We start from the raw sequence: 20,662 nt of genomic DNA on the forward strand, positions 1-20,662 counted from the left end.
GAGATGAAAAGATTCATTCACCTCTCTTCAAGAAATAAAGAATCATATATGTGCCAAGTTTATCCTTTTTGAGTCAAAGCTGGTTTTCATGGTCCAGGCAACCATAAAGCAGCCAGAGCCCTGTTCTCTCTAGAGAATGGATGCTCTGAGGCCTTCACTTGGTGCTGCAATGACATTTTGAATGGCTGGTTTTAGATTCCTGTGACAAAGACAAAGATGGAATGAAAACTGTCTGTGGGTTTTCCTGGCCCCAGGCTGTCAAGAGCCAGTTCTGGAAGAGTCTAACGTTCTTTGAGACAGAATATACAGGTTGGGACCCTAAGTCCCCCAGGACTGGCCACATGGAATCATGACACCAACTCCCTGGGTTCACACCGCCTTTCTTTATTTGTAACAAGGGAGCATCCTCTTCCCTATGAAGGTCTCGGCCTCGCAGGTAGCCCTGGTGGCAGGTGGCCCTGGTGGCAGGTGGCCCTGGTGGCAGGTAGCCCTGGTGGCAGGTGGCCCTGGTGGCAGGTGGCCCTGGTGGCAGGTGGCCCTGGTGGTATACAGTGTCATTCGCCTGCACACGAGGACAGCATGGCAGGGAGTGGTGCTCCTAACAGTTTTATATCGTCACCGTCCAGCAGGAAATCTCTTTTCCTGGGAGCCCTTCTTGGTAACTCAACTTGATCTCTCTAGGGTAGGAAGACAGCAGAGAAAACATAGGTAGGTGGCCAGCCAATCTCAGGTAAGATGAAAGAGATGGGTGGTGGGGGTGGTTGTAGACGGGAGCATGGAGTGCAGGAGGTCTCAAAGTCACTCAGAATACCCTCTGACACAGGTCAGGAAGGCCCAGTTGCCCAAGGATTATTCAAGAGGATTATTTGTGATGTCTTCTGGGCCCAGGACTTTGGAAGTTTGAAAGGGGCAAGGAAACCATGGTACTGCCCACAACCGAGAGTCCAAGCTAACCATCCTCTGTGGGGGAGTCATCCTTTCATCTATTTTTAGTTCTCAAGCATGGACAGGAGTGGGGTTCTGTAGATCTCACCCTCCTAATCCATACCCCACCATAGCAGGGCTCAGCGGCCTGTCTGTCCAGTTACCTGGTAGCTAGGTAGCCGACTCCTTGAACTCTGACTACCCGTCTTGTATTATCTGGCCCAACAGGTGGATCCCAGACAATATCCCGGTAAAACAGACCTGAGATAAAGGGTAGGTTGGTGAGGGTTAAGGACAGGGAGGGAGATGGGCAGAAGTGAGTGGCACTGCCTGTGCCCAGTCACAGCTGGTTTTTAAGGGCAAGCGGCATCATACCAAGCTCCCCTTTAATGTTGTTGGAGAAGTGTTGGGTGTCATTCAAAAGCAGCATCAGTCCTCTCTGAGGATCATCCAGAGACAAGAGGCCAATGGTGACTTTGTCTGGGCCACTGAGCTGTAGGAGTCCCATCTTATCCATGGTCATCTTCAAGCTGCAGAGAAACACCAAGCCCTGAGCAGGAAGGCAGAGACACCTGCATGGTGGTGTCTCAGTAGGCTGTGCCCCGGCAGCAGGGTGAGGCCTCTGCTCTTGACCAGGAAGTCTTTGTGTAGCCTTAGGCAGAGAGCCCTTTAATCTTCTAGGCTCAGTTTCCTCACCGTCAAGACAGCACTAAAGTGAGGCTAGTGAGATTCGCTTTCCCTGCATTGTCTGTAAAAGAGAATAATAAGTCCTCTGCTCTGGTTTAAGTTTGCCTCCTCAGGAGTGACTTTTATATGATTTCATTGGGGGTGATGGATAACAGTCACTATCGATTTGACTGAACTGCAAAGCACCTGGAATTTTCATAGAACTCATTTCTGGATGTATCTATATTTTTGGAGGTTAAGTGCGGGGGAATCAGTTCTGAACTTGAGCCGCACTAGCCTACAAATTGGGGGTGGATGGAATAAACGGGAGGGAAGAGAATGCTCTTTGCTTCAGGCACTCTCTGCTCTGCCATGCCCTCTGCCCTGCCAGAGGCCTCCTGTGTGGACAGCATAAGTCCTCCCTCCCTCAGGCTGCTTCCTGTGGGCTTCTGCTCACAGCAGCAGGGAATCTGCCGCACCTTAGCTAAGCTGCTGTCTTCTTGCCAAAGCTTCGCACAGCTTGCCGATTTGTTTTAATTGTCAGTTTGATTGGACTGTGAAATACTTAGCAGATTACAAAAGAACATTTGTTAATGCATCTACTAAGGCATTCCCACAGCCTGGCATGTTAGAGAGCAGCTCAGCAGGAAGGGTCACCCTGCGTATGGGCAGCAGCATGTGTCAGGCTGGGGGCCCAGATGGCACAAAAAGCAGAAAAAAGTTTGCTAGGCCGGCTAGACCCTTTGCTTTCTCCACCTCTTGGCTGCCACGAGGTGAGTCTCGCATGCTTGCTTCCCCTCAGGCTCGCCGTTATAAGGATCTGCCCAGGTCCAGAAGCAACAGAACCTCGAAACCATGACCTGAACAGTGGCCAAAATAATCCTTCATCCCTTGCTCCTCCCAGGCGCGTGTTACAGCAACTAGAATCCTCACATGCTGCGGGTGAGGCTACGTAGCATTCATAAGCCCTGATGTCAGGCCTCAGCTTTTCATGAATGTCATCGTGAGCTCACCAGGCAGTACATGTAAGAGACTCTGTGCCATCTGATGGTAGATGTTCCCTTGACTACTTCCTTTCAACATGTCCCTTAGGCCTCTGACTCAGAATGAGTCTAGTGATTAGTAACAGAACTAAGACCCTATGTGGCTTATGCTCCTAACCACGCCACCTTTCCAGAGACTAGTGACCTGAGCTACTGATGAGGTCCAGGTCCCAGGACAATGCCTCCAGAGCTGCAGGACATTACAATGTACCCCTGTCCTGCCAGGAGGGCAGCCTACTGCAGGGGACTCAGAACCAACCACTTCATCTGTGGGCTCAGGCCATCTGTCTTCACTAACGTCATGGCCAGCACAGCCTGGGACCCCACTCTGGGACTTACCCAGGTAACACAGAGAACAGTGTCCTCTTCCACTTGTATTCAGAGTTTTTTCGGCCCCGTGTCACCACTAATCGTTCAGGAGTTGCATGGACCAGCAGGTGAGGCTTCTGGATGGTCACTTCGATCCAGGAGAACCCAGTATTCTCATACTTACCAGTCACCTCCAGCCCTACAAAGGCCAGACCAGAGATTTCAAAATCAATTCAGAGCAATGGCCTGAACAAGGAGTCTCCCCTATGTCCTTCTGGAATGGGGTCCCCAGAAGGATCTCTGCTCAGCAATACTTCAGGTCTGATTCTTCTTCTTCTCCTCCTCCTCCTCCTTCTCCTCCTCCTCCTCCTCTTCCTCCTCCTCCTTTTCCTCCTCCTCCTTCTTTATCTTCTTTCTTTTTTTGAGACAAGATCTCACCTGGTAGGTCAGGCTGGTCTGTAAACTTATTATGTAGACCAACCAGGCTGGCCTCAGAGTCACAGAGATAGATCCTCCTGCCTCTGTTTCCCAAGTGTGGGGATTAAAGCTGTGTGCCATCATGCCTGGCTCAGGTCTAGTTCCTATAATCTCTCCACACAGCCTTAGTTACCTGTGGTTTTGACCTCAGATCCTGCTGACGACCACCCTGCTAGACTTTTGAGAAGGATGTGTATGGGGGGGGGGTCTTGTTTCAAGTATGGCAGCATTCGTCAGTCCTCTGCCTGGGTCCTGAACTTACTGTATGGCTGAGAGTGAGGTGGAAAGTTCCTGCCTCAGAGAGCAGAGAGGCTACTGGAGGATGACATAGGGGAACACGTGATTCTCAGAGGACTGAGGGAGCTGTGGCTCTCCCAGGGTATTTTGTGGCTCAGCATGAACATTCCTGAGTTCTGTCCATCCCTGTGTCTGCCTGAACACTTCAGCTTGACCAACGAGGCCATTCCAGGATTAGTGAGTGTGGTCTGGCTAACACATCTGCTTCTCCAACCATTCCCCTCCACAATACTACGAGAGACACACGGAGACACAGCGGGCATTTTTCCTCAGCTCTGTTTCCTCTATCTGGAACATCCTTACCCTGTCCTCAGTCCATCTGAAAATCTTGGGTGACCCTGTACAGCTCCTGACTCTAGGCAACTTCAGCCCTCTCTCAGTTCTGGAAATTGACCCATATGTGCAGGCCCTGTGGAGTCCCCAGTGAAGGTTGACATGTGGCTATGGGAGGGAGGGCTTTTTTTTTCATTTATAGGACATTTGCCCATGCTGGGCATGTTGCTGTGGTTAGTGGTTAAGTCATATGAGGTCTGGGATTTCAATGTAGATATCTGGGATTTATCCCTTACCCTGACTGGGGTCTACAAACAGCTTCATGGGCTTCTCAGAATGTAAGATATCCACACAGAGCTGGTCCACACTGGATCCCAGAAGCGGCAAGATGACAGTATGAACCTGGGGGTGGGCTAAAATAGACAGTATACAGTTCCTGGGGCAGGAAGCAAAGTCTAGGGGGCAAAGGTGTGTGTGTGTGTGTGTGTGTGTGTGTGTGTGTGTGTGTGTCTGTGTGTGTGGAATGCTTACCTGGGTTTGGGGATTCTTCTGGTATGGTGCTTTCTGAAAGAAAGAAGGAAAAGTTTGGGTTCAGGGCATTGTGGATGGGGTGGTAGGTGACTGTGGCTGTGGCTCTCTCTCCATTTTAACATGTACAATACCATGTAACAGGTTATAGAGATCCAGGGTTTTCCCTTTTCAATATCTTCTGGAGCTATGGGGGGAGCTCTGACAAGGATATCTTTATGTTTTTTGTTTGCCTGTTTGTTCGTTTGTTTGTCTGTTTGCTTTTAGTGCTGGGGAGCAAATTCAGGGACTGTGCACTTCGGGCAGTTGGTCTCTTACTAAGCTGGGTCACTAGCTTCAGTACCTTTATCGGTTTCCTCCATGTCTGGTAACATAGCTAGTCTTGGGCCGACGGGATCTTGTGATGCGAGGCAAGCATGAGCACAGGAACATTGGACAGAAAGGTAAAGGCCGTCAGGATGCAGGGCCTTCTGCACCTGAGGCCCCTGACCTTTCCTTACTGCCCACCAAGCTCAGGCCTGAGGGGCAGAGGAGATTTCAAGGAGATAGGTCCCAACTAAATCTGAGTTCAGATTGGGAACAGGAAGCAGTATAAGACACCATAGTTGGTGCTGGAAATGGGAAAGTCTTCCTTCCTCATCAGGGGGAGTGGATCCTCAGGGAACAAAGGAAGTGTAAAGTCCTGCTCTGGGGGAGGGACACCTGGTGTCCAGTAACTGGTTGGGGAAGAGGTGCCTCAAGACGGAAAGAGTTGGCCATGGTGGTCTAAAGAGCCTAGTCGTGAGCCCTCTTGGGACCCAGGGTTCACAAGAGAGGCTACTCTGTCAAGGCTTGTGGGCCGGCAATCTAGGGACAGAGCAAGAGCCAGGAGAGCTCATCCCTGAGATAAAATGCTGAGGACCAGGCAGAGGGAGGCTGGTTGAGGGATGGAAAATCAAGGGCAGGAAATAGTGGACTTGTTCCCAGCCCCTGGCTCCTGGCTCTGCCTTAGGACAGGGTCCCTGCCAGGCCTAATCTACCTGCATGGTTTTTGCAGATGTCCTTGCCTAGCCTGTGCTCGGTGCTCTCTCTCCCTCAATGGGTCAGCGTCATTGAGCTAGGAAAAGAAGGAAGCCCACTTTGGGTCAGAAAAGGGGCTCACCTAAGGATGGTGGATTTAGCATCCTTGCAAAGGAAGGCTGCTGGCTGAAGTCAAAGCCAGAAGCGAAATGAGGAGGTCCAGGAGGTCCAGGAAGTCCAGGAGGTCCAGGAAGTCCAGGAGAAATGTGTTGTCTAGATGTAACAAAGGCATCACCGAGTCTGGGCGTCTTCTGGAGCCTACTTCCTACTTTCAAAACATTGACATGAGCAGTTTCTCACAGGCAACGAACGTCCTAGGTCCCCATAGCCAGGACTAGGGACCTCATGTCAGGAGTAGGATGTAGAGAGGGTAGGTAGCCCCTGTTTCCTTCTGGAGAGCCTTCCCTAGCCAGGACGTAAACACTGGTGGAACTCTTCCCCATGGAGGGTCAACCCTCCCCAGGCAGTGCACCTTCAATCACCCTAATTGCTGAATCCTTTGGGTCAAGTAAGAGTCTGGATGGCTAACCCCTAATTAAACCCACCCGATCTTTAGACACGGGCCTGTTACCAGCCAAGTGACCCAGGCTAGGCGCTCTCCTTCCACAGCCAAACAGAGCCCAGCCTATATCCCGGCACAGTTCTAGAAACCTCTCTTTCCACCCCATTGTCTGTTGTCACCTTTCAGCATGGTAATCAGTTTAGATCTGCTGGTAGGAGTCTTGAATCGATAGTCTTGAGCTGGAAGACAGTGAGAATTGCGTTTAACTCTTTGGAGCCAGCTCTCTGGGGCTCCATCCTGGAGGGGGTCTGTGTACCTAGAGTCCAGGGCAAGATCTGAGGGGTGGCCAATATTTGGGTGAGCAAGCCACGAAGTACACCAGTGTGTTTGGTCAGATGACACCAGCAGTGGGGGAAACATGGCCGTCAGAAAGCTGGTGGACCCTACACAGGCAGGCCTGTGAGCTCTGAAGCCCTTACCTGCTAAGAGGAGTCTCCGCACTCCGTCATCTATTCAAAGAAACAGAAAGAGAGAGAGGTGGGTATTATGGGTGGTTTTGCTACTTTTAGGAGCTTTTGCTTAAACTTGCTTCCCCAGCCCCAGACTGTAACAGGTACAGGCAGTGAGTTAGAGGGCTGCAGGGCCTGTCCTCAGTTTCCTCCTTTGTGAGTTAAGATGGTCTCTGGGAGTCTGTGATGGCAGGATCAGGGGCGTGGTCTGAAGCAGTGGTGGCTGAGACCCAGCCCCACACTCACCGACTTCCACAGGCTTCTCGGCAACTTGAAATTGTTCTTGACCTTCAGGTTTGGTGACCACCATGTGTGTGAGAGGGGTGACAAAATTGTACTTGAGTGACAAGTTCAGAATTTGGGCCTCAAGGGCCTCTAATTCGGCACCTGACGCTGAAATCCTGTGGGTTGAAGACATGGGAGCTCAGGAGCTGGTTGTCTTGGCAGCTCCCCTCTCCTCAGCCCCTTCCTGTGAGTGCCCTTGGGAGAAGACTTTGGACATAACACTTCATGGATACCTGGTAGATAGCCTGGGCCAGATGTGCCTGCCTCACCACTGAAAGGCTTAGTGGTGTCATGTGGAAGCCACTGCAATGGGCCACTCACCTCTGCTCTAGCTGTTGCTGTATGGTCAGCAATGCCCAGATCCTCTCCATAAAGTTGTGAAAGATGTACTTGAGGCTCTGGAACTCCTTCTCTTGTTGGGCTACACTGGCCTCCATTTGGAAAGTGACGTTTTGCATGTGCTGCAAAGAGGTGCCAGTCCAGGCAGGGGCAGTGAGGGTTTCAGGCCCACACCTGCCTAGACTGCATTACTTTTGAGTATTGTGGAGATAGGAAGGGGGTTCAGGAGTATGATGGTCTCCCACAGATGCTCTGGGGTAAGAAGGAGGTGGGGTAAATGTTAGCAGCTGACCAGGTATCGAAAGACAGCTGTGTAGCCAGGAGCTTGGGTCAGTTCATCTTTTATAAGAAGGGACAACGCCTTCCAGGCCAGAGCAGAAGGAAGAAGTCTCAAACATAGCGTGGGGCAGAAAGGGTTCTGCTCCCCCAGACATGGGGAAAAGGAAGAGGAAGGAAAGGCAGGGCCTTGCCCAGTAGTTAGCAGTGGGCTTGAGACTAGCACTTCAGAGCTCCAGGAAGCTGTCTGCTCCACATTGCCCCTCTGCTGGGGCTGCCCACCCTGGGACAATGACAGGAAACATGTGCCTCAGGAAGCATGGTCTGGCTGCTTTCTCCCCAGGGGAAAGGTGGTTATGGTCTTAAGTTGGCCTAGATGGCAGCCTAGGAAAGGGGGCAGTGAGCAAAGATGCCCCAAGCCTCCTTCATCAGAAGGGCAGGCAGCTAAGAGGCTCTGTACAATCTTCTGTCCATTGTGCTGGTACCAGTGTCTCCCAGCTCTAACCCAGGACCTGGCTTGCCAAAGCTTTGGTACATGAAGGCCTCAGACATGAGTTTATCTTCTTGCTTGGAGCCCTAGATTCAATCTCCTGCACTTAAGCCAAAGTGTACACAACCCTGTCCATTATGTTTGAAGTCATGTTTGTGATTACACGGGGCTAGAAAGTATTCCACGGTAACTCTACGAAGTAGGCACCTGAACTAACTACATTTGTGGTCAGGAGGAAACCAAGGCATGAGGAGTTTAAGTCACTTGCGAGGTGATGGAGGTGGCTTTGAAGACAGGTTGTCTGGCCATACAGTCTTCGGCAACAATCCTCCTATTTGGCTATGTCTGAGATGAGGCCCTGCCCCCCGCCCTGCAAACAAGGTACCCTATTGACATATGAGCCCAACAGCCCTTCCTCATTCCTGGGTTCTGCTCAGCCGATCTCCCGCAGGGATCCCAGGTCAAAGTGAGGCTCCCGGCACTGTTCTCCTGAATTCCTGGATATGCACTGTCAGGAACATTCTAGGCCGTCTCTCTGTTTTTTTGTACAAGTTGTCTGTCCCAGGAAGGTAAGGAGGGTTGTCAGAATCCCTCAACCTAAAGACTCCAACAGGCTGAACCTGCTGCACCCTGAGGCAGAGAAGCCAGAGCCAGGACGAGGTTCTATGAGGTGAGACAGAAGCAGTGGGGACTAGCATACTTTGTCTGTCCTGCCTGGAGCTTGCTCTGCTCTCCTGTGAAGTGGGAGTAGTTCTCTCTGTCTGCCCTCAAAGGCCTACTATGAGGGTAGAGGGAAAGGAGTATTGGGAAGGAACATCTGCTGCCCTTCTTATGCTCCAGAAGAGTCAGGAGGCAGCAGGGCAGACCGAGTTATCAGTTCCTATATGTGCTAGCTTCTCTTATGAGCAGCAGTATGTTGTCTTATTGGATCTCTACCTTGAACCCATGTGGCTAGGGCTGGTGTCCTTCAGGAAAACAGGAGGAAAGGGGACCTCAGAGACTCACTCAGGGTCAATCAGTGGAGTTTGGTATGGCTAGTACTTGATCATAGTCCCTCAGGTTGCAAATACGGAAGCTGCCCAAGCTGTCCCAGGCTGCCCCAGGCTGCCCCAAATTTCCCCATCTGCCTCAGCTGCTCCAGCTGCCCCAGCTGCCCCAGGTAGTCCCAGCTGCCTCAGCTGCCCCAAGGCTGCCCCAGCTGCCTCAGCTACCCCTTTGCTCCTGGATGACTCAGCCATGCTTACCATCTGCCCACTGACTTTGGCTAAGAGGACATCAAGGCCCTGGTCCTGGAGCTTCCCAGCTACCACCATCTCTGAGCCCTTAAAGTGGTGTTGGAAGTTGTACCGAGTGACATCCTCCACAGCATCATTGGGGTATTCAAAGGCCACCGATAATAGCAGTGGATTGGCTACTTCCTGGTAGAAGTCCTACGGTATGACAGGGAGTGGGGGGAGGAATATGTCACAAAGGCCAGACAAACAGGGTCTGCCTGATTGTCTGTATCCCACCTTGGATCAAACTGGTACCTGAAGCTGTAGTGCAGAGTCTGAGTCCTCATAGATGCGCCGGGCCAGGCCACCATTGTCTAGTGCCAGCTTCTCCAGGAAAGGATAGTGCACATCAAAGCCAAACCCCAGGCAGAAGAGGCTATACTGCCCATTGATGGCGTTCTGTATGTTGTTCTGGATAATCGTAGGATTGGTCTCCCCTAGATTCACAAATTTGGGAATCAGATAAGAAAGAATGATTTGCTCAGCAGATATTCCTGGAACTTCAGAGTCAAAGGGGCTTTGACAATTCTCCCTCTCCTGCCCCAGGTTTCACATCCAGCCTGGCCAGCCTGGAAGCAGTTACAGCCTCTCTCCACATCTAGCATGCCCAAGAATGGCCACAGTGTCCTCACCCACAGTGGGTTCGCCGTCCGTGAGCAGGATGATAAGGGAGACACTCTTCGAGGGCAGTAGTTCAGCCTGGTTGCTTCTATCCAGCAGTTCCACAGCCAAGAGCACTGCATTATTGATGTTGGTTCCTGAAGGACACAGGCTCAGAGTTGGTCCCAGCCAGTGACCATGGAAGCCCCCACTCTCCTATGATATAGTGACTGACACTCACCTCCCTGAGCATGAATCTTGGAGGCATAGTCTACAGCCTCCTTCAAGTTTTCTTCTGTCGCTTGCACCAGCGACTGCTTCCATTGGTTTGCTTCCCCACTGAATACAATGAGGTTGAACTGGTCTTGGGGGCTGAGGTCTTTCAAGATCTTGATTAGGGCTTCTCGGGTCTGATTGTGGGGGTTGGGGAGAGAAAACAAAGCAAGTGTCTCAGAGGAGCTCCCCAAAGGTGCATGATCCTTAGGGTAGTATCCTGGTATCTTAGGTGGGTTCATAGTGCATGTTTCAGGCCAAACTTGGCCCCAGGAAGCCCCTACCCACGATGCTGGAATGGGTGAAGTGGCTGCTGGTCTCAGGGTCTGGGAGACAGACCTACCTGCTGGATTTTCCTGCCTGACATAGATCCGCTTTTGTCAATGACAAAAAGCACATTCTTGGACATTGTAGGAAGGTCCTCTGGGGCAAAGTGGTGCACAAAGTAGCCGTTCTCAATCTGTGACCAGAGCAAGCCCACACTCAGATGATCAGAACTTAAGCCCCGCCCTACCTCTGCCAGGCCTCCTCATCCTGGATCCCTGTTCTCCTTTCATGACCCTTCTCCATCTCAGCTTCTCCCCCCCCCAAACCTTCACCATTTCTCAAAGCTCAACCCCTACTAACAGAAGACTTAGGTACTCATGAACTACCCTAGTACCCTCTCCATAACTTTGTTCCCTGTTTTAATATTTGAGGCGGATTATACTAAAAGACATGATGAACCCAATCTCCATCAAGCTGGAGCGCTGGGGAAACAGGGAGTAAAGGGAAGCACAAATATCAACAGCTGCTACACTTGCACGCAAGACCGAGCTGTGAGCCTCTAGGTAACAAATGCGCAGAGGCAGACTCCTCCAAGTCAGTCTCCGCAGAGGCAACCTGTTTCTGCCTCCAGAAAGGGAATAACAATATGATGATGATTCATGATGACTGACCTGCCTGTTTCCTGTCTGAGTCAACCCCTAGCACAGAGTAAAGGAGGGACCACCATTTCCCTTTTCCAGAACCCTCATGCTTAGACGTGCGAAGGAAAGGCAGACTTTGAGGTTTCGTTGCTCTTGTCTGGAGTCCACCCACCTGAATGGAGCCCCCAGAGACAGACCGGTTCACATCATAGCGGACAATGAAGTCCCCATCCAGCACCGTGTCCTGCTCATTTTGAGACTTCTGTTGCTGGGAGAGTGTTGGCTTGAACCGGATATGTGCCTGGAGGAACAATCCAAGCTGAAGTTGAAAGAAACAGCAGAGCACACGGACAACCCTCTCTGTGTGCACTTCAGAAAATCAGATTCCAAAACGCATGTGGCCATGGGCAAAATCTCAAGGGGACTTTCATTCTGAGCTGAAGGGTGAGTGCATTCATTTGGTACATGTGTGTGGGCATGCACATGTATGCATCCCATTCCTGGGGACGTGCAAGCATCTGGGCTCAATGCAATCCAGTTATCTCTTTTGAGGATCCTCTCACCAGTCTGCTCTCCCCATAGACTCCAAGCTCCTAGAAGGACCCACTGACCTCCTCTAGGTCTTACTGTCCTGTCTTTTTGGTAGTGGCATAGACACAGATCTCAGAGGTTTCTTGCTCAGGGAGCTTCCAACTGTTTTGGGAATCTAGCCCACAGGCTAAAGGTTGGGTGTCTTCACTTGATGGTTAAAACATGCCCACCTTGGTCTTGTTCTGTGAAGTGGTAAGGGCATTTGACAGCTCCTGGGTCATGAAGGTGCTCTCTGTCTCCAGGATGCTGATACCCTGAGGCTCAAAGATGTAGACATCCATCTGGAAGTGAGATATGTGTCACCAGGGATGCCATAAAGTAGGCTGTGCTCCCAGGAAGCTAGGCGGCAAGGGGAGGCTGTCTTAGTTGGGAGGGGATTATCCATGGGGCTTCCTGGAGAAGGAGTGCCAGGTACCTGAAGGTGCTTCACCAGCTGCTGAGGCCTCACTTTGAGGAGTAGCTCATACATTCCCAGTCGCCTTTGGAGCAGTTCCTGGTATATGAGTTCAAAGGTAGTCTTGGAACCAGGGGCTACGTTGACTGACACTTCAAACTGCTCTGTCTGTCTCCCAGTGGTCCTGAGGGATAAGAACAAGAACGGATTAGGTCAAGTTGGGAATGTCTCCTGGAGGGAACAAAGCTAAAGGCCAAGGTAGGAGCAGTCTCTACCATACACACCCTCCCCTATTGGCTCACTTGACGAGGCCGGCGCTCTCGCCCCGGCCCACAGCAGCACTGTATTGCTCCTGTGCTTCAGCCTTTTCTTTGACAACCCCTGGGTAGGTCACGCCATCAATGATCCTAGGTAAGAAAGAGAACAACTGAGAACCTTTTTAGAAGGGCTTTTTCAGAATTTGGTGAGCTAGATGTGACTCCTGTCTTTGCCCGGTTCATTTATCATGCACCTATGGGGTAGAAGAGCCCATCTATGACACTGGGAGTGGCTTTCAGTTATCCTGAGACATATGCAGTATTAGTACACATGGGTGTTACTGCAGGGATAGAGCAGAAAGTTGAGGAGGAGAGGAGGCAGGACTGGGCTAAACTCAGTCCACATTCCACTGCCCCGGGACCCTTATAAACTGTTCTGAAGCACCAGCTAATCATAACAAAAACAAGAGAGTAACGAGTTGTTCTTTACCAAGCCCTACATCTGCCCCTTGTGTGGTCAGGCTTGAGCAGGAGGGAGACACAGGACTGGAGGCTGTGATCCTAGTCCTTTTCCCTCCACCCTCCTGCTTAGGGCAGGTGTTGCAGGGAGCTTGGCATCTCTGGAAGCAGATTTGGGGCACCTAGTGGTAGAGACTCCTGGGAATGTAGACACGTTTCTGGAAGTCATTCTTTGAGGTTGAGAAGGAACTGCCAGGGCCATTTCTCTGCACAGAAAATGGCTGTTCCAGGAGCTCCTTGTGGGGTGAATAGAGACCAGTAAATGGTCACCTGCTGGTCCTGGGAGTGATACAGGAGCATGCAGAGATGGGGGCGGGGGAAGGGAGGGGAACTAGCTGAATCCACAGAACAGGCATCTTCCTTTCCCTTTTCTGGTCATGTTTAAGTCTTGGGCCAGAATGGGAATGGACAGGGAAAGCCTGGTTCCTTCTCCTGGATGAAAAGTTCATAGTTGCTCCCGACACCTGACCTGCACTACTCTGTCTTGTGCAGTAAAAGATCTGGGCCCACTAGCCTAAACTTCAGGAACAGGAAACTGTTCTGGGGTGGAGGTGGGTGGGGAGAAAGGGAGGAGCCAGCCACAGGGAACCTAGCCTGCCCCCTGCACCCCCCTCTCCTCCACCCCTAAGTGCTGCCCCTATTGGGAGCAGCCTGCCTTCAATGCTTGCCTCTCTGGGAGACTAGAGCCAAGCATAGATTTTTGCCAAGTTCAACAAACATTGCAAAATAGATGAGGGCAGCGTTGGGAAGGGATGCAGAGGACATCATAAGGACTCCTGCTGGCTCGGAGTCTGCAGGAACCCTGGCAACTCCTGAGGAGGCCCAGTAGATCTGTCTGCTCTCTGCAGTGACAAAGGGGACCCCAGGAGGTAGAGATTATATTTCTCCAGCTGGAACCTGATTTTGGTGACTTCCTGTGCCCAGGCTAGCATTTTCCTAGGCTTGTACTTCTCAAAGGCAAAGACTCCAAGACACTGGTTCTTGGTCCATCACCTGGCAGTACTTGGTGAGGTGGCTGGATGACAGGAGGGACAGAGGTATCTCTGGGCTTGATAACATCCTTATTCCCGGTGAGGCTGACTCGTAGAACAGTGGTCCCGAGTGCCCAACTTGTCGGACAATATGTCTCAGCCCCAGGGAAACTGGAGCTGCAAGGCTGGACTGAGGAGGAGGCAGAGAGACACTTACATGGAGAAGTTGGTGATGAAGGCTTTCCTGGGTAGCTCTACTTGGAAGGTCGCTTCTTGGACAGCATCGGCTCTGTTGACCACCCGGCTGGTGACAACAGTATGAGCAAATCGGGAAGAGACCCGGGAGTCCACTGTGAGGCTGTAGATATCGATGCCATTCTGGACAAGGGACAAGGAGGAGGGCTGGGTTGTTTACCTGATACTCCCCCCCCCAATTCTTCAAGAGTAGGTTTCAACTCTGGTCCCAGACCAATCTCCACCCTTTGTCTGGCCTGGATACTGTCTAGGCCTCCAGCATAACTCCATCAAACATTTCAGTGAAGTTAGAGGCAGCTGTGGACTTCGTTCCCCACAAGACAGCCCTGTAGAGCAGACCTACAGAGATCTCATGGGAAACAAAGCACACAGGGGTAACAGTGCAAGCCTGAACATCTGAAATGTAAATAAATGTCAAAAAAAAATCACAGTGCAAGCCTGGAGAGATCATGCTGCTTATTACAGCAGAGGCGAGGGACCCTGCTTGCAGGTTGGGTTCTCTAGTAGGAGGGGTGTGAACAAGGTCTTTGATATTTGGAAACTCTGGCCTTAGTGAAAGTGAGAAAGCGTTCCTGCTAGTGTCCCATCAGTCACGAGAGCTGAGAGAATCTAGTGACGGTCAGGTCTCTGAGGAGCAATACTCTTCTTTGTCAATGTTCCCTGCGATGGACCCTCTGCCCTGACTGGGTACTGCTCGACACATACACCTTTTGCCCAAAGGCTGGCAAGTCCTTAAGAAGGATATGTGCACACACACAGCCCTGTTCCTCTACCTGCTCCCTGTGTCGTGCTGTGTGCACACAAACTGTTCAGATACTCATGGTTACCTGCCCCAGTTTAGCACAGAGGCACAGCATGAGTTGTTTACAGGTTAAGCGTCAGCTCTGTACTGTGTGTGGCAATGAACACTTCCTACGTATTATAAGCTTGACTATCAACCAGCACAGCCCTGTGACTATGTTATATTATTCCCTTTTTCAGATGTGGAAACTGAGAGGTAGAACATGTAAGTCATTCCCAGAGGTCACTCATCTAGACCAGAAGAGCTGGGTTCATAAAGCCACATCCCGACTTACTTGGCTCTGCTGTCAGCCCCAAGGGGCAATTGGCTCTATTCTTTTGTCTATAAAGTGGCAAGAATAGGATCGGTCCATCTATTAAGTGAAGGAACCTTAAGGATCTCTGGATACTGTCTGGTGACTAGTTAGCACCATGTCTTTGCACACTCTGACCTACACACATGCCTACTTAATCACATGCAAACTCAGAGACACTCTCCAACTTCCCAGATGTGTTTGCTCATTACCCAGCTCACGCCACACGCTCACAGGTATACACAGAGGCACCTATGGGTACTGTTACCTTCTCGCCAGTAGTGGTCTGAAGCACAGCCAACAGTGAGGGCAAGAGCAGCACAATGTTCCACATGTGGGCAGGGGCAGGGCTCTTCATTTGCCTTCAGTTGCCTGCCACACTGCTTCTGAACCCCAGAGCAGGTGGATTATAAATGGACAACTTGTTGGTTGGCCTACCCCTGCTGGTGCAAGTTCTGGGAAATGCAGGTTTCCAAGCCAAAAAATCCCAGAGGCCTCAGATAAGGAGACAAACGACCTATGTCCAGTAAACTTTGCTGATAGCAGGACATACCCTGAGAGGAGGCAGGCTCAGGTTGGAGCTGGGTATAACAGACCTTCTGCTAGTTAGATTGGAGTTCTAGCAATTACAACCTGATGTAGACATCCACCATGATTTGTAGGGCCAGAGGCACCCAACAGTGAGGCCAGTATGCTTTCAATGAGTCTAGCACAGGAGGAAACAGAGGCTTCCCCTTAGAACTAGGGCTGGAAAAATACCCTAGGAGCTTCCTGGAAGAGACAGGGCAGTATTAACCAGGTAGGTAGGCATGCCTGTGGGATCCCTGAGACATCAAGAAGACCACAGAGGTGTCCAAGGATACTAGCAAGATTGGGTACTTTTTGGAGCAAAAGATGCTGGGCCCAGAAGCCCCTGTTTGCTCTCTGGTACCAGACTGCTCCTTGGGTCCTATTAGCGTTACCAGGCCGCAGGTTCAAGCCAAGCAGACTCTCAGACACGTCTGCAATCTGACAATACATTACAGTTGTGAAGATGCATATCCTGAGCCTAGAGGTGTGATGTGGGATGTCTATCAGGAAGGTGAGGCACATAACGGGCACTTGGGTAGACTTCCTGAGAGCTGTGGACAGGTATAGTGCGGGCTCATTTTTGTCATAGCAGACTCCTGAGAGTGTTACTTAAGAGATGCTAACACCTTTTCTCCATAAGTCCTCGATAAAGTTAAAGTACTGATTTCTTATTTTAATTTTATTAATTTTTATTGATATTACATCTTGATTGCAACTTCCCCCTCCCTCTTTTCCTTCCAGTCCCTCCTTCTCAGCCCACCTCCCACCCACACTCATCCAGCCCTCCTCCCCTTTCTCCTCAGAAAAAGGGAGGCCTCCCATGGCTATCAACCAGTCTTGGCATATCAAGTTGCAGTAAGATTAGGTGCATCTTCTTCTATTGAGGCTAGACAAGGCAGCTACTTAGGGGAAAGGGATCCAAAGGCAGGCATTGTAGTCAGAAGTAGCCCCTGCTCCCACTCTTGAAGTCCCATATGAAGACCCAGGTTGGTTGGTGGTTCAGTCTCTATGGGTCATATGGGCCCACATTGGTTGATTCTGTAGGTTTTCTTGTGGTGTTCTTGACCTCTCTAGTTCCTTCAATCCTTCCTCTCCCTCTTCCACAGAATTCTCTAAGCTCCACTTAATGTCGGTCTGTGGGTCTCTGCATCTGTTTCCATCAGTTGCTGGGTGAAGCCTCTCTGATGACAGTTATGCTAGACTCCTGTCTGCTAGTATAGTATAGCATAGCATAGCATAGCATAGCATAGCATAGCATAGCATAGCATAGCATAGCATAGCATAGCATAGCATAGCATAGCATATAGTATGGTATGATATAGTGGAATATTATTAATAGTGTCAGAGGTGGGCTCCCTCTCATGGCATGGGTTTCAAGTCTCAATCTGGGCCAGTCATTGGTTGCCCTTTCCCTCAAATTCTGCCCCATCTTTTACCCCTGCACATCTTGTAGGCAGGGGGAATTGTGGGTCTAAGGTTTTATGGCTGGGTTGGTGTCACAATTCATCCACTGGAACTCTTGCCTGGCTGCAGGAGGTGGCTGGTTCAGGCTCCATATTCCCTACTGCTAGGAGTCTTAGCTAGGGTCAGCCTCATAGACACCTGGGAATTTCTGTTGTCCTAGGTTTCTAGCTCATCCCAGAGATGCCTCCTCCAACCCTCCTCCAGTGGTCTCTCCCAGTACTCTCTCCCTCTGTCCTCCCCCCAACCTTATCCCTCCTGTTCCCATCCCCACACCCTCATCTGCCACCAGGTCCTCTCCCTCCACCCACCCCTGATATCTAATCTATTTCTCATTCTCAATGAAATTCATGTGTCCCCACCTCGGACCCTAAGTTTGTAGTATGATTATCCATACTTTATGACTTAACATTTACTTACGTGAGTACATACCATGTTTGTCTTTTGGGTTTGGATTCCTCATTCAGAATGATCTTTTCTAGTTCCACCCATTTGCCTCCCAATTTCATGATGTTGTTTTTAATAGCCAAATAGTATTCCATTGTGTAGATGTACCACGTCTTCTTTATCTATACTTTAGTTGAGAGACATCTATGTTGTTTCCAGTCTCTGGCTATCACGAATAAAGCTGCTATGAACATAGTTGAACAAGTATCTTTGTGGGATGTTGGAGTTTCTTTTGGGTATATGCCCAGGAGTGGTATAGCTGGATCTTGATGTAGAGCTAATTCTAATTTTCTGAGAAACCACCAATTGATTTCCAAAGTGGTTGTACAAGTTTGCCCTCCCACCAGCAATGGAGGACTGTTCCCTTGTTCCACATCCTCACCAGCATGTGCTGTCGCTTGAGTTTTTGATCTTGGTCATTCTGACAGGTGTAAGATGGAATCTCAGAGTTGTTTTGATTTGCATTTCCCTGCTTACTAAGGAGGTTGAACATTTCTTTAAGTGCTTCTTGGCCATTAGAGATTCCTCTGTCTAGATTTCTGTTTAGCTCTGTACTCCATTTTTAAATTGGGTTATTTTGTTTGTTGATGTCTCATTTTTTGAGTTCTTCATATATTTTGGATGTCAGCCCTCTGTTGGATGTGGGGTTGGTGACGATCTTTGCCCAGTTTGTAGGCTGGCATTTTGTCCCTTTGACAGTGTCCTTTGCCTTACAGAACTTTTCTGTTTCGTGAGGTCCCATTGATTAATGGTTGAACTTAGTGCTTGGGATGTTGGTGTCCTGTTCAGGAAGCTGTCTCCTGTGTCAATGCATCTAAGGTTACCCTCCGCTTTCTCTTCTATCAGAATCAGTGTGTCTGGTTTTATGTTGAGGTCTTTGATTCACTTGGACTTGAGCTTTGTGCAGGGTGATAGATATGAATCTATTTGCATTTTTCTATGTGCAGACATCCAGTTAGACCAGCACCATTTGTTGAAGATGCTTTCTTTTTTTCCCTTGTATAGTTTTGCCTTGACAAAAATCAAGTGTCCACTGGTGTATGGATTTACTTCTGGTTCTTCGATTCAGTTTCATTGATCAACTTGTCTGTTTCCATACCAATACCATGCAATTTTTATTACTATTGTAGTATACCTTCAGATCAGGGATGATGATAACTCCAAAAGTTCTTTTATTGTACAGGATTGTTTTAGCTATCCTGGGTTTATTTTTCCATATGAAGTCGAGTATTGTTCTTTCAATGACTACATCAAGATCCAGCTATACCCTGGGCATATACCCAAAAGATGCTCCAACATCCCACAAAGATACTTGTTCAACTATGTTCATAGCAGCTTTATTCGTGATAGCCAGAGACTGGAAACAACATAGATGTCTCTTAACTAAAGTATAGAATAATAAAGAATTATGTTTTGTTGTTGTGCTTTTTTTATCTTTTGACAAGGTTTCCCTGGCTGTCCTGGAACTCACTTTGTAGACCAGGCTGGCCTTGAACTCATAGAGATCTGCCTATCTCTGCCTCCCAAGTGCTGGGATTGAAAGTGTTTGCCACCATGTCCAGTTGCTGTTTTTGTTTTTAACTTTTTGTTGATTCTTTGTGAATTTCACACCAAGCACCCCAATCCTATTCATCTTCTCATCCATTTGTGCCCACCCTTTGCCCTTACAACCTCCAGCCCAAAGGGGGTAAAATCTTGTTGTCAAAGTTGTAATGTGTGACTGTGTCCCACAGTATATTCTTGTTCACATTTCTTTACTTGGAGATGTTCATTGCAATGAGTCATTGGTCTGGTTGGAGGCCTCTGGCTCCTGATCCACTATAAATACTGAATCCCCTGAGAGGGACTCTTCTTGGAAATTCTCTTGTTGCTGTGTCTTGGAAATCTGCAGCTTTATCTGTAGGACCAGCTCCTTCACACACTCCAGCAGTTCACAGATGGAAAGGATGTTGGGGTGGGGTTGAGCCAACTCAAAGCTCTAGATCTGGGCTTGGGTGGCAGCTGAGCTGGTCAGCCTTCCATCTCTCTTGTCCCCACAGCACAAGGTTGAGTTCTCCAGCACTGCTCAGGCTAGCTCACCTAATGCTCCAGCCAGCAACGGACAGAGTCAACTCTGCTCTCATGCTCTCGGGCCTCTCCAACAGAGCCAGGTCTGTTGTGGTGTGCAGGCGAGGTGCAGGGCCTAGTCTCCCAAATGCTACAGCAGGCGAGGGGCAGGGTTGGTTCTCTAGCCCTCATGACTTTGGGGCCAACTCTCCCACCTGCCATAGGTAGGGAGGGACAAGGAGTGGCATCTCTCCCTTGCCCATGTCACCACATGGCAGACAAACTCTCCCATGCTTATACCCTCCGGGCTTGCTCACCTGCCACCCCTACCCCCAACTCCAGGGTCAGCCATACTGCACTGCTCAGGAGACCTCTGCAGGCTTGATCTCCTGAGAGTTGTAGCCAGTGAGGGGCAGTACCAGCTCTCCCTCTCTCATGATTCTAAGGCCAATTCTTCTGCCTACTGCAGGTTTCAAGGAGTGAGGCAGGAATGGTGGATACCTCTCCCTCACCCATTAGCACTTTAAAAAAAATTAGCGGATACTGTGATAAAGTAGCCAGATATTGAGTACTTGATGCAGCTGGAGTTGATGTTCTCTGGCGGTCCTGAAAAGCCCACTCCTGAGTCTACAGACCCAAAAGTGTGGGCAGCTGCTGGTGTTGTCTATCACCAGTACAGTTTACCTGAAGGCTGGTGGCATCTGACCCTGGGACAGGGCATTGGAGACTTTGGGGAAATTTCTGTTGCTTCCATTAAAACCTTCCCTTGCAAGGCTATGGTCAGAGGCCACACTCCTATGCAGCTGCTCACTTTCCAGGCTGTAGATGGGATTGGAGTTGCACAGGGCACACGGTTCTTCTGGGAAGAACATTAAGAAGTCCAGTGAGCAAGTACAGGCTCTGCCCCCACAGAACGTCTGCTCCTCTGGGACCCAGAGAATAAGCCCAGCCTAGAGCCAGAGCTACCTGCCCAGGGGTCACAGGAGTTTCCCAGTAGGAGCCATTATTAGCCTGCTTGTGTTCTT

At 50.0% G+C, this 20,662-nt stretch overlaps 1 protein-coding gene across 4 annotated transcripts; it reads right to left on the bottom strand.

Annotated features, from left to right (window-relative positions):
* Positions 1-363: 363 nt before the first annotated feature.
* On the bottom strand, positions 364-15,515 carry Itih4 (inter-alpha-trypsin inhibitor heavy chain 4). Of its 4 annotated transcripts, none has more exons than XM_028787521.1 (23): positions 15,382-15,515; positions 13,982-14,142; positions 12,320-12,424; positions 12,039-12,201; positions 11,794-11,904; positions 11,205-11,333; positions 10,468-10,584; positions 10,093-10,261; positions 9,884-10,009; positions 9,507-9,688; positions 9,222-9,407; positions 7,194-7,333; positions 6,834-6,988; positions 6,558-6,587; positions 6,258-6,317; positions 5,659-5,841; positions 4,861-4,914; positions 4,521-4,553; positions 4,286-4,402; positions 2,973-3,141; positions 1,300-1,454; positions 1,089-1,185; positions 364-677 (listed from the first exon to the last, which is right to left on the bottom strand). In XM_028787521.1, the coding sequence occupies exons 1-23, from the start codon at positions 15,469-15,471 to the stop codon at positions 608-610; spliced, it is 2,802 nt and encodes a 933-aa protein (XP_028643354.1). In that variant the 5' UTR covers positions 15,472-15,515; the 3' UTR covers positions 364-607. The 4 variants fall into 4 exon arrangements, with proteins under 4 accessions (XP_028643354.1, XP_028643353.1, XP_028643355.1 ...); XM_028787520.1 differs by having other exon boundaries at positions 5,659-5,844; XM_028787522.1 differs by lacking the exon at positions 4,861-4,914 and having other exon boundaries at positions 5,659-5,844.
* Positions 15,516-20,662: the final 5,147 nt, after the last annotated feature.

Source organism: Grammomys surdaster, unplaced genomic scaffold (genome assembly GCF_004785775.1).
Source record: "Grammomys surdaster isolate TR1022 unplaced genomic scaffold, NIH_TR_1.0 125669, whole genome shotgun sequence".
In the NCBI taxonomy this organism is placed as follows: Eukaryota; Metazoa; Chordata; class Mammalia; order Rodentia; family Muridae; genus Grammomys; species Grammomys surdaster.

Excerpts from the sequence above, each read along its gene's own strand:
- Itih4 (XM_028787520.1), bottom strand. The coding sequence starts at position 15,471 with ATGAAGAGCCCTGCCCCTGCCCACATGTGGAACATTGTGCTGCTCTTG. Across the intron at positions 11,905-12,038 it reads AGCTGGTGAAGCACCTTCAG|ATGGATGTCTACATCTTTGA; the intron begins GTACCTGGCACT and ends TCTCACTTCCAG. Across the intron at positions 6,588-6,833 it reads CGAGAAGCCTGTGGAAGTCG|ATGACGGAGTGCGGAGACTC; the intron begins GTGAGTGTGGGG and ends TTCTTTGAATAG.